Raw genomic sequence first — 12,909 nt, 5'->3', positions numbered from 1 at the left:
GTTGGCGCGAGGTTGCCGCTTACAGCCGGAGAGCTGCAACCCAGCCGCGGTGGAAAAAAAGGACACTTTTAAGTGTTTCTACCACCAAGAATGACAAATAAACTGATCACGATGTGTATAACCACAATAGTAAACCTATAACTGACAATGTACACTCTCACTGATGAGTCAAACAACAACACGGCCATGTTGTAGGTACATTTAAAACCATGATGGTCAGAAGGCTCATTTAACAGCGATGAAGTGGCATTTCTGACCCGGATTACCACTATCAGCTCCATAAAATGCTATTCTTAATTGATCTAGCTGTTTTAAACACCCGTTTCATGCATACACCTGCACATAAAACAATTGCAATCACTATTGTAGGTGGCGTGTACTTGTTCATCTAAAAAACAGCTCCAGAGAGGAACATTATCATGCTTCATAAGTCGCATCCAGCCAGATACTTGTGCCCAGCGCCATGAAGACACCCAGTGTCTCCATAAAACGGACGGTCCTTGATGGCTGTATAAAAGGCAGCTTGAGGCCTGTGTTTTGTTTGACTGAAGGTCATAAACACAGAGCAGCCGTCTGATTTACTTCTTATATTATGTCTCTGTTCTTTGTAAATGTATCACCTCCTTAGATGTGCTCTTGGTGTGCTGCAATGTTGTTCCCACATACATGAATCCATCCATGTGCTTTTCATCAGTCAACTCTTCTGTTAATGTAGGGGGACATGCAGGTAGAACATTTTGTGTTTCTTCCTTGTGTAACAACTGGCAACTGCTCTTAGAAATAACGGTGCAAACTAGAACCATATAGGGTTCTGCGGCTTGTCCCGATAGGAGAACCCTTTTTGGTTCCTGGTTGAGCCTTTAATAAAGATTCCATCTAGAACACAACATAAAGGCTCATACCTAATACCATCTGTGAAAGATTCCACTTAGGTTCCCCTATGTGAGGATCTACAGAGGACCCTTCTATGGTGCAATCTTTCTGGAGGTTCTTCTCAGAACCTTTTCACCCTCTAAAAGGGCTAACTCGAACCCACCCTGGGGTTCTGCCGAGAAATTATTATATTCCATGGGTTTCATTTAGAGCCCACCCAGGGTTCCTCATGAGGCTGATGTGAAGCAGTATATGTTGTAGTATTCTTAAAATACTTTACCTGTCTTACTGCACCACCATATTATTTGAGTCAACAAAACGAAGACAAGCCACACTGTAATTAAAGGGGAAGTACACCAATTGTGTCTGTCTCAGGTGTTGGGTTGTTCTACTGCATATATTAAAAAAGTAGTATAAAGCATTTAATGTCTCCAGTGATATCATTTGAGTCTGGAGGTGTGGAGTTAAAAAGAAGTGTTTGACCTCTCTGCTGGAGGATCCAGGCTAAATTAGTCGCTACCAGCACAACACAACCAAATCTCCAACCAAACTGTTGGCAGTGGAGTTGCATTGTGGGTAACGTAGGCGCCAGGTTTAGACAAGGAATGCATGAAATAAAAAAGATGATATCTCTGGTTCTTCACGCGTCCATTAATGTTGTAGGAAATTCATGCTTAAGCCATGGACATTTCTTAATGATGTGAAAGAACCAATTTTGTGAATCTTTGAATGGTTTCAGAGCAGAAGACGATAACAGCCTTGATTCATTGACCCCACCACTTAAAGATCATGTTTTATATGACCTTAATGGCATTTGATGTACTTTGAAGATGGAGCACGAAGGTGAGATGACGCATCTTTGAGAGAACATTATGGTGCTACTACAAAATCATGGAGTGAAGAGATTCTTTCTCGACACTCAACGCTGGATTACTATGTGTGCCAAAGGCCCAAAGTCCACCAGGACTAAGGACTACTTTCTGTTCCATCAACATAGCAAGGTTAACCATAATGTAATCAATAATGTACAAATCTGTGAATTCACACACACAGACCCTCACATTCTCACCAGTTGTGGATGCTTCCATTATCTTTCCAGCCACTGGCACATCAATTCAAGCCCAAGTTTCCAGCCCCATATGCTTTCACCGATTACCACTATCCACATTACATCAACCCTAATGTTCAGCCCAGCCCCCACTGTTCTCTCAGTCAGCCTCAGCCTTTCACTTGAATCATCCAGGCTTCCTACTATTTGGTCCCTCATAAAAGCTTTTTATTCTATACATGCTTGGTCTGTTAGTTTTGCGATTCATTGGATCTTGGTGGGTAGCCTTTAATGTCTTCTCTGTTCATGTCCCCTCTGTACTTGTGATAAAAGATTGTATAACTAAATTAACCTGAACTCTAAATGTGTATAACAATGATGAGGGAAACAAATGGCTGGCATTTAGAAAAGACAAATAGACTAAAGGGAAATGCTTTTGAAAGTGAAGTGATAATTGAAAATGCCCACCACACTACCCTTGCACCACCCAGTGAATCACTGATGAAGTCAAAGAAAAGGTCCAGCTGAGATGGCCTCAGGTTATGCTTTGATGAATGAGGATGTTTATCAAAACTGCCTACGCAGTTGTGCCATAACTGTGCTCGTGACCATTTGAAAGCAGGATGTGGGATCTATCAGTCGGTGGTGATGCTCGAGAATGTGAGTCAATGTCAGCAGACAGTGTCAACCACATTTATTCACCGCACTGAGAGGAAGTAAAAGCAAAGAGCATAGATTGAATAGAACTGGAGAAATAGTTTTTCTGAAGACAGATGCTCCTTAACATCAAACAGCAGGAGAAAGCCTTAGTAATATGACATGCTAGGCTACAAGAAATGTATTATTTATCACTTAATGGAAGCAAGTATATTTGCTGCACTCCCGATCGATCGATGTTGAGCTACCATCAACAGAACCCCCGGATGCTTTCACATTAAAAAGCCTAGAAAGGGCCGGCTGCTAGGAGAGGTGGAACATGGGACATGACTCTGTACTGAATTTATCAAGACAACAGGTAAACATGGAAGAGCTGTGTTTGCATTGACTGAGGAACTGGATAATACAGCGGTTCAGTATAAGCCTTTCCCAAATAAAGGCCGACTAGTTATCTCTGCCACTGAGGGAATGAAGGACCCAGACCTTTCTTTAGAGTAGAACTGGAGCATCTACATGCATATCAAATACATGTATATATAAGTGATGACTACGTGTAGCTATTTAAAAAGGTGCAATGTGTACGATGCAGCCATCATTTTAGTTAAAAACATGAGCTTACATCAACAGAATGTGAAGAGGTTACAGGGTTGACTTTATTACAGATGTCTATGTTTGGTGATGCAGAGGCATCTACTGAATAGAGCATGCTAACCAGATCGCCCCGGCCCGTCCTGTACCTCCACTTGTACCTCGGGGGTGATAGTGAGTCACTGTAGCGTCCAGTCTGTCCTCAGTCCAACACTGGAGGACCAAGAAGTAGAGCTGCCCGAGGGCTCGCCATTATGCATCCAGGGTCCGTGTACGTTCTGAATGTTTGCTTATTGGATGAAATCCAAAGTGGAAGAAACGAGAAAACGACTCACAACCCTCACCTCGTCCTCCCCGCCATCGGGAGGCTGCTTCGCCAGGAGGACATTGGCAGACGTAGCAACCCCCGCTTAACAGTTAGCTTGATAACACATTTCATATTTAGAGGTAAGGCTTATGTAGTTTCTTGCTATTTATTTAATTGTTTGGATGTTTTATCATGCTGTTTTGTGTGTGGATGAACCATGGTTTGCCTGCTGGTGAGCATGATGTATGAATATAGGTGTGGTTTCCACTTTCCTAATATCCTGACCTGACGTAGATCCAAGTAGGATCAAAACAAGTCTTTACCAAACGTCTGTGGCATGGAGTAGTGTGCAGGCATTACCTTTTGCCTTATTGATGCATATTCTCTGATGCGAAATCTTATTCAACTTGAAGTTGTAAAATGATAGAATCATTACAAAGTGAAGCACATACAAGTATTTCAATAGAATAGAATCACGATGAAACCATATATTGAGATATCGTGATACACAAGAACAGCATCTAAATTGGTACCAACTCATATTTCTCAGAAAATCTGATTATTGTGCGCTTAAGTTCTTGATTGTATGACAAAACACTCTGTACTTTTCACTTGTCAAGTATTTTATTCACACTGGGGTGTGGGAAACCATGTTTCATATAGATGATTTATTTAACCAACTAAAAACATGCAGTTTTGTGATGAATATTGTTACTGAAATATGAAATGACCTGTATAGTGAAAGAAGATTTTGGCCATTTTGCTCAGCCCTACTTCCAATTAGCCTCAGTGATCGTAGTCCTACAAACCACTTTATCATAAACACACATTATTCAGATTCATGAAAAAAGAAACGATATTTATTAAGCACTTAATATCACTCAATATGTGCTTCTGCAGGGACAATTGACCAACAAGGTGCATTTTAGTTAAGCATTACGTTTGTCATTTGATACTGAATATAAAAAATAACATACCTTTATTCAATTGACACTCTTATTCGATAAACACCTGTACAAGCTTTTGTCAAAGTACAGAACTTGTCTGCGAGCTCCTCTTCATCTATTGAAGGCATTACAAACAGGTTCCGTTGTGTCTGGGAAGCAGTGCGAGTCGTTCATGTTAAAAGCAGACTAAAGTGTCTGAGGTCAAAGATAAGCTCGCCGTCAGCTTTGCTCTCCAGTGCGTTGTCCCTGTTAATCAATAGACAGCTCTCAGGCTGTGAGTGCTGCATGCTGAAGCCACACCCACCACAATAACAGTGCCTAGTAGTGCTCATGGAGAAGTCCTTGCTGTGTGTGTGTGTGTGTGTGTGTGTGTGTGTGTGTGTGTGTGTGTGTGTGCGCGCGATTGCAGTGTTCATACAGTGAAATGAATTTAAAGATATTTGTAAATCAGTTTTGACTAGACGGAATGTAACTTCTACATGTGAAAATATATTGTGACATATTATTTTACAGACATCATAAATTGACATTTTACATTTTGAAAACTGAACTGCTACGAGTCGGCTCTTCTGATTAAATGTTACAAAGGCTCGCCGTATACAGCAAAGCTTCGCATAGCCCCATTCCAGCCCCGGCAGACGGTGAGGTGGCTGCAATATAAGAGATGTAATGTGTGCACTAGTGCACCTTGCAGTGCACGCTTGTGTTAGTGTGGCAGTCTACTTGGACTGACATTCCCAGGTACGAGCTGAGGAGGTAGGTCAGCTTCCACTGCAGAGCACTGAAGAGGATGACGGAGGGACAGGATGAGAACATGTTCAGCTCAGACGTCTTTTAACTGCTGCAGGCAGCGCATTCAGCAATTTACCTCATCAGTACACAGGATCCAACGCACTGGTGTCAGTACACACACCTGGTACCTTTTAATGTTCCGACACTGATAATGCCGGTGTTCTCAAAAGGAAGTACAAAACCTCTCCGTCTCTCGTATCTTTTCACTATGTGTCAACGATAAACACACTAATGGTGACCTTTCCCCCCCAACTTCTGGTATTGTTGGAAATTCTGACTTCTTAAGGCTGATTTTGCACTCAAACCAAAGCTTGCCGAACATTAACTTTAATAACTTACATTAGTGGCTCACAAGATTAAAGGCGCGTGCAGGGAACCGGATAAATGAATCATGGACGACATGTATGATGTATTTTAATGGTCTTATCCTTTGGTCTTGATGGAAACATGGTGGACTGCCATGTTACACAAACACAATTATCTAATTTGACAGGAGGTCCAATCTCAATCATCCTCACAGGATACACCAAATATGGGCTAAAACAGCACTGTTAACCAACAGAAGCTTGTTGTTCTAGATGATTAGTGCCACAGAGGTAAAAGCTGGAATCAGCGCCTCTGTGACCCTCACAATAACATCTGTACACCTGAACAGCAAAACAGAATTCATAGGCACAGCTTGCCATTACAAGACCGAAGTAACCAAGGCCACCCCTCGTCAATGGGACATGGATGAGTCATCCTCCACCCTGAAACATAAGCTACTTGGATTTCCAATGCAGAAAGATTTAAGAATTTATTTCTCAATTCATTGAAGTGGCTGCTGTATGGATCAACTACAGACGCGTTTCCACCGAGAAGTTCCTCGTCATCGTACTTTTCAAGTCACTATGTAGTTTACTGCTCCAAAGTATTAACTGATGCATGTTGTAGTGAATGAAGGGGAGGAGGAAAAGTAAGAGTCTGTCTCCACGGTTATTTATTGGAAATAACTTAACACCGCCGCGCTGTCTCTCTCTCCTCAGCTCGCTCACACAATCTCTCTCTGCAGAGAAGGCGAAAGCAAAGCCGAACTTTACTTTGATGTCATCAAACAAAGACAAAAGCTCTCCCCTCGTCCTAAGTCCATACTAGCGCACTCCCTTATTTTATGAATGAAGCGGCACAAGAGTTGCAGCAGACCTGTGTGTTTGACCAATCACCGACGGGAATTCCTGCCAACCCCAAAGTTCCTGTACTTCCAGAAATTAGTGTATCCCGACCAGAACCTGTTTGGAGGTAAAATGTCCCCTGAACTTAACTAAGACCCTGGTCCCTGTGGTCCAAGTGCAATGAGTTCCTTATTAAATTCCTCGTCCCTTGGGAAAGTTCCTGCGGGTCAGAAAGGGGCTTCATACAGTGAGCACCATTACAACCTACTTTGAAAATGTGACTGTTGACTGTCAGAATAGTACTTGGGTTGTAGTTGGCCTACCTGATTGAGACTGGTCACAGCAGCTCCCTCCTGAGAGAGCTAGTGCACTACTGTGACTGCAGCGTTTGCAAAGATCTCCTCCTCCCTTAAAATGTTTGACCTCGACTCTACTGATTAGGGATTGATTTGATTACTGTGTTGGGAGACATGAACCAACAATGGACAAACTTGTGTTCTATGCACTACTGACTCCGTAGATATGAACTACCCTGTGTGTAACGTCAGCGCAGTCATGAGGAAGAAGACAGAAAGGTACGAGGACACTCACGTCTTGAGAGCAGTGATTAGGTAGATGCTCTTGGGCAGCAGCAGGAAGACCTGGTCTGTGAGCACAGCATGAATGATCTTCTTGGCCACATACTCTGGATTCAGGATTGGCAGCAGCGTTGGCCACCTGATGAACACAATACAAAGGATTCAGAGAGAAAATAAAAATACAACTGTTAACAGCACTGAACCACCTACAAACAGTTATTACATTCACCTTCTCTGAGATATTACTACATGGCAAAGACATCTGAACCCATCCTAAGCAGCTCAGAGTGTTTCGTTGTTCTGTGTTTAAAAGTGTGAGAGGTAGAATTGCAGGTGTTTGGTGCTAGCGTAAAGCATGTGTCCTGCTGGCTTCAGGGGCCTGTTGGACGGATGAGGGCAGACAAGTTTCCAAACACCTGTAAAACCTGACCCCAGGGCATCTGGATGTGTGTGTTTGTGTGCGCACGCGTGCGCGCATTTGTGTGTAAGGGCAGGTGAAAAAAACACAAGACACTCAGTCCCAGTGTCTACCAGTCTCAGTGTCACCACAGAGACCTCGGGCTGGTGGCTCCTCTCTTGTTAGAGCGAGTTCTGTTTTGTGTTACTCAAAAGTAGGAAATTAGAAGATGCATTGGTTTCTATTGAGACATAAAACACCTTACCAATGTAGAGTTTCGGGAATAAGGGAGCCACTTGAATATAGGTTTGTGAGATAATAAAGCTGTCTTTGCGACAGATAAGTCGTTACATCATCATAGCTCTTGGACTCACTTGGTTTGAGTCACTTCATCTCTCGACAGAACACCACAGTTGACCTCAAAGTTTTATGGTCGCCGTAGTGAAGCCGGCTGGAGGCATGAGCGGTAGAAAATGACATATTCGTGTTTGAGGGCTCTGAAAGTGGACGCAGTGCTTGGTCGTGCACTTCTCAATTTTTGTAAGATTGTGCGTGTGGCGCGATCAGAGCCTTTCAGACGTGCGACTATGGCTCAGTGAGAGAGCGGGTCGTGCTTCAATCTGAAGATCGGCGGTTAGATCCTCGTCTCTGCTACCCCATGTCGATGTGTCCCAACGTGCTCCAGAATGCTGTGCCCATGGTGTAGTGTTATAGCGCTTTGAGTGGGCGGAAGACAAAGAAGGACAATACGTTTTTACAAACAGGAGGTCTTCATCAGAGTATAGAATTTGCAGCCGAATCAAATAGTTTACAGGATATTCAACCTTCGTTTCTTTAGGATTCCTCACAGTTCATTTTGTTTGTACGCCCTCTGGCATTTCTAAGAACCAGTTTACAAACAAAATGAACTGAGGAATCAAAAAGACAACGAGCGTAACCAGCAAAACGCCATAAAGCAACCTCCACAATGACGAGTTGGGAATGTAATTCTCTGTGAACTCGTATCTCATATTCATGACTACTTTATTTCCTTGAAGAAACAAGTCAAGTATTACATACATTATAAAGAGATTAACGTTGAATGGCCTGTAAACTATCTGATTTGGTTGCAAACTATTTAGTCAAACGAAGATTTTGAACACCTCCAATTTCTAAAGGATCTGAAAACACATTGGGCTGTTTTGTATCATCCCTAAACATGTAAATAGTGTTTTTATCAGTGAACTATTTGGGACAGTCACATGATCGCGCACCCGCCAAGCTACAAAAAGTTAACGATGCACGACAAAGCGGCGGCTTCGCTACGGCGAGTAGAAACACAGCTTCAGGCTGATTGCACGTTATTTTAACCAAACAATGTTGAAACGGAGCAGCGAAAGGTGGTACAGAGAGCAACAAGTTAGCGGAGTGCAGAGTGTTTGGATGCCATCTCTCTGCAGGTTAGTTCATGCACTTCACTGATAAACCAGAGACTTTTACAGTAACTGTGGGCTTCATGATGGAGAAAGACAAGTTTTGCACCACGTCATAACGTCACCCCCTCTCACTCGCCTTAATATTAAATAAAGTCTCTTCTGTCTGTGTATTCTAATCCTACTGCTCTATGTCATGCTCCATAAAAATCTTCCTATCGGTCCCTCCTATACAGTCAGTTTCATTTCCCGGATTCATTTTGGTTCCAGTTTATTCCATTGGAGGGTCCCTGGTCTTTCAGGGCTGTCATTATAAATAAGACTGTGCTCCTAATAGACATAAAGGAACTCTTGCACCGCCTCTGCCATGACAAGTCAGTTCATCTCACGGCGGTCTTCTGAGCTCTGGTCATCACAGCCGGGCAATTAAGTCCACAGCCAGCACCGCTTAGTGGCTTTCTGTACCGACAGATTCACACACACACCTCAATGAACAAAATCAAAAGTTACGAATGTAACTACGGTTCTATGAATCCTGGGGGGGGGATCAACTTTGCCAGCTGGATAGGCTGGTTGATATGTGAACGTATCAACACCCTTGGGAGAAACACTGCATTAGGCCACAAAGTGACACCCGAGCCATCTGAGTTCCACCTCATACATGATTCTTTCACCGACGGGGCATGCAGCCCGCCCCCACATTGAGCTGAATTGACGGCAAGGAGAAAAAACGTTTTGGCCGATAGCCATCTCGGCTCAGTCTGTGCCAGGGGTTCAAAAGGAGACAAGCATAAGGTGTCCAGTACCAAGGGTAGGTCCCATGCAGGGGAGACCGGCCCTTATCTAGGAGGGACTGTAGAAACTCAGTACAGCAGGCACGGGGCGCTGTACTGGGACCTTGTTCTGAGCCGCACACCAGTCGGAGAACAGCTTCCACCTGTTTTTGTACTGCAGGCAGGTAGACTGGCATGCAGAATAGTCAGTCTGACTGGTTCTATGCAGCCACTCGGCATCCGGTCGGGCCCTCCCGTGACCCATAGTTGAAGGTGGCAGGGATTGGAATGGCAAATCCGACCTAGTTGCGACATGAGATCCCTCCTGTCGGGGAAGAACTCTGACAAGCGTTTAGCAAAATCAGAGGGAATGGTGTACAGGCATAAAGAAGATCCTCTGGCCACGTGTGAGGCAGGGCATCTTGACTGAGGACTGGTCCTCTCCGTCAGGGAGACCCAGTGGGGGCAGTGGGTTGACACGTCTGGATGCAGCCGCCACACTCACGGTGGAGGCTTGTGACGGAACAGGAAAACCACAACCTGATTCCGTTCTCCTGGTAGGTACATTGCCCACAGGCTGGTCAGGCAGACAACTTCTGCAGATCTGGTGCCCCATTCATAGTTTGTGAAATCACAGCAGCGGTGTTGTCCAACCGGACAAGCACATACTTTCCCTTCAAATATGGAAGGAAGTGCTTGAGCGCTAGCTCTAGAACCTTGACCTGCCCCTGCGGTTTTTGAGCAGACAACTGCCCCAAAGCTGTCCTGTTCTGTCACACTGCACCCCGCCTTGAGAGGCAGGTATCTGTTGTGACAATCTCCCGGTGGAATGGAACAGAGCCCATGGGGACACTGTTTGCCAGATATGCACTCTCCCTCCATGGGGATAGTGTGAGTAGGCATTGTTTTGATAATATTATTGCCCTGTATCTGTGCCACTTGGCATCCAAGTGAAGGAGGGTAGGTACGGTTGTATAGGTAGCGGTCCGGCCTCTCAGCAGGACACTGAGGCCTGTGGCGGCTACTAGGGTAAAAAACGGCCTTGTGGGGCCAAAGTGGGACCCCTAGGTCTGCGGGGTGCAGGCATGTCCCTGCAAAGACCAAAGAACTGCTGCCTGGTCTGGCTAGCTTCAACAGTTCGCTGAAGCGCCTGTATAGCAGCTGACTCGAACAGCTCACCAGGTTCCACTGGGACAGTACGGAGGGTCCTCCTACATGTCTCAGACAGGGGTGACTGCGCCAGCCAAACCTGGCGGCGAGTCTGGACCAGGGTGGACATCATATGTCCAAGTTCCCTCGACATGAGCGCAAACGCCTGCAATGAAGCATCACTGAGGCTGGAGGTGGAAGCGTCGAAGTAGCCCGCTGCAGAGAAGCTGTGAGGGCAAGAATGAGGTGGGAGAGGGAGTTGTCGATACGGTGCACAGCGCTGCTGTGTCATAAGCCCTGGATAGCAGGTCATCTTTGACCAGACGTTGGGTCGAGGGCACTTGGCCTCATAGTCTCCTCAGGGGAAACTATGATGGACGCAATAGTCTGCTAACTGGCTGGCATACGTGCAAGGCCAGATTTGCCACCTCCTGCATGGCCATCAGGGTTCGCCGTCTGATGTAAGGCGATAGAGAGCCCTGCATGCAACTCCCTCAGATATTCCTCGGAGGGAGGAACAGAAAAGGTGGTGAGGGCGGGAAGGTGCCTGAAGAAGGCACTCACAGGTGGAAGTTCCAGCTGCTGTGTATCCCACTGCAGGCGTGCCAGCGCCATACAAATGATCAGGGTACGTTGGGCTGGATTCAGCTGCCCTGACAGTGGGAGGTAGACCTCACGCATCTGGTGTTCCACTTCGGCCTAGCAGACCGTACTGCTCAAGGTGTGATGCCGCAGGTCCTGTCTGGGTTCTCCGGAAGGCCCTCCCTCAGATGCTCGAGGCTAAGACAAGAGGTCAGGGCCGTCCTCAGGCTGAAGAAGAGCTGTACAGGTCCTACGGCCGGGTGAGTTTAACATGGCCGCGATTCTGGTGGAACCCTTGTCCCACTAGTTGATGCGGAATTCCAAATCAGTCTGAGCGGGAGCGCTCTGCTGAATGTTGAGAGAACAGGCAGGGGGCAGTCAGAGGAGAGTGATCCTTTCGGATACTCTCTTCACTTGGACAGTCGCTGCGAATTATTGGTGACCCACCAGTTAGCCTGAGCGAGAGCACTCTGCTACTGTGGAAACAGACCCAAAAAACAGTCCTTACAGTGAGAGGGGAGCGAGGACACTTCACTAAGATAGTTGCTGCAGATATTGGTGTCCCACCAGTTAGCTTGAGCGAGAGCACTCTGCCCCTGTGGAAACGGGTCAGGAAAACAGTCCTTATAGTGAGAGGGGAGCGAGGGACTCTTCACTAGGACCGTCGCTGTAAATAGTGGTGTCCCACCAGTTAGCCTGAGCGAGGACAACGGTTATAGAAAACAATGTTAATCGATCTCACCGATTGCTGTCTTCACGACTTAGGTGGCCCTTATCAGACTGGTGACGACCGATGATAGGGGCGTCCACCAGTCCGGGGCTCGATGTCCGAACGGCGAACACACCGTTCCCTCCGAAGAGGGACAGCTCGTCGCAGCCTTTGGAGGGCGAGAGAACCGCAACTCTGACCGGTGGTCACAAGGCTACAGCGACGAGCTCTAATATGTCTTGATCGTAGACACATCCTTGTTTATGCTACCATGGCAGCTAACCTGCGTAGCGAGAAGATGAAAAAGGACTGAGCTCAGGCTGACACCGGAACTTATAGACGACGGGGGTCATCCGAGGTCACAGGTGACTTTGTTGATATAAATATTCGACCTGCGCATGTGTGAGACAGAAGATATCCAGTGTTAAGCACTGCCTCTGGCAGTCAGTAAGGCTGAAATAGAACTATAGGGAGCTATAAACGCTAAAGCAGAGGACTGACCATGATCACATAGACAAGGGAGAGTTGAAGGAAAAATACATTCGAACCATTTGCATGATTCCTCAAAGTGACATGGCATTCTAAGAGAGCAGAAAACAATAAATGGTGGAGGACAGTGTGATCAGAGCGTAGAAAATATAAGTGAGGGGAGATGGAGAGAATTTGTGTGATTGGTTGATTTGAACCGTGCTGAGGTGATAATGGCCAATCGTCTGAAGTCAGAGCGATGCAAAGAGAGACCAGAGATCTTCATAGTTGTGGTCTGAGATGTGATTCGTGCTGATGGCTGCAGCTCTCTTCATAAATAAGGTCAAAGATTACGTCCACGGGTGACTGCGTTCATCACAACTCGCCATTTTTAGGGTGCCATTACACGTTAATACAACTGTAATACTGTAACAGTTAGGGACGTCACGAGAACCGTTACTTTGACACCAAGTCAATG

At 45.7% G+C, this 12,909-nt stretch overlaps 1 protein-coding gene across 3 annotated transcripts in view; it reads right to left on the bottom strand.

Moving 5' to 3' along the window:
- The window catches only part of LOC306788993 (epidermal retinol dehydrogenase 2-like), a gene marked incomplete at its 3' end in the record, with an annotated part of 47,452 nt that overhangs the window by 8,573 nt on the left and 25,970 nt on the right, over positions 1-12,909 (bottom strand). For 2 of the 3 annotated variants that reach the window (XM_079284737.1, XM_079284738.1), the window contains exon 6: positions 6,955-7,080. In XM_079284737.1, coding sequence (XP_079140863.1) covers positions 6,955-7,080 — 126 coding nt within the window. Of the gene's footprint in view, positions 1-5,098; positions 5,202-6,954; positions 7,081-12,909 lie in introns of those variants that run through there. The other variant, XM_079284739.1, reaches the window with a different exon arrangement.

The sequence above is a fragment of the Melanostigma gelatinosum genome (genome assembly GCF_949748355.1).
Source record: "Melanostigma gelatinosum genome assembly, chromosome: 15".
Lineage (NCBI taxonomy): Eukaryota > Metazoa > Chordata > Actinopteri > Perciformes > Zoarcidae > Melanostigma > Melanostigma gelatinosum.
This window is presented reverse-complemented; position numbering and strand designations above follow the sequence as displayed.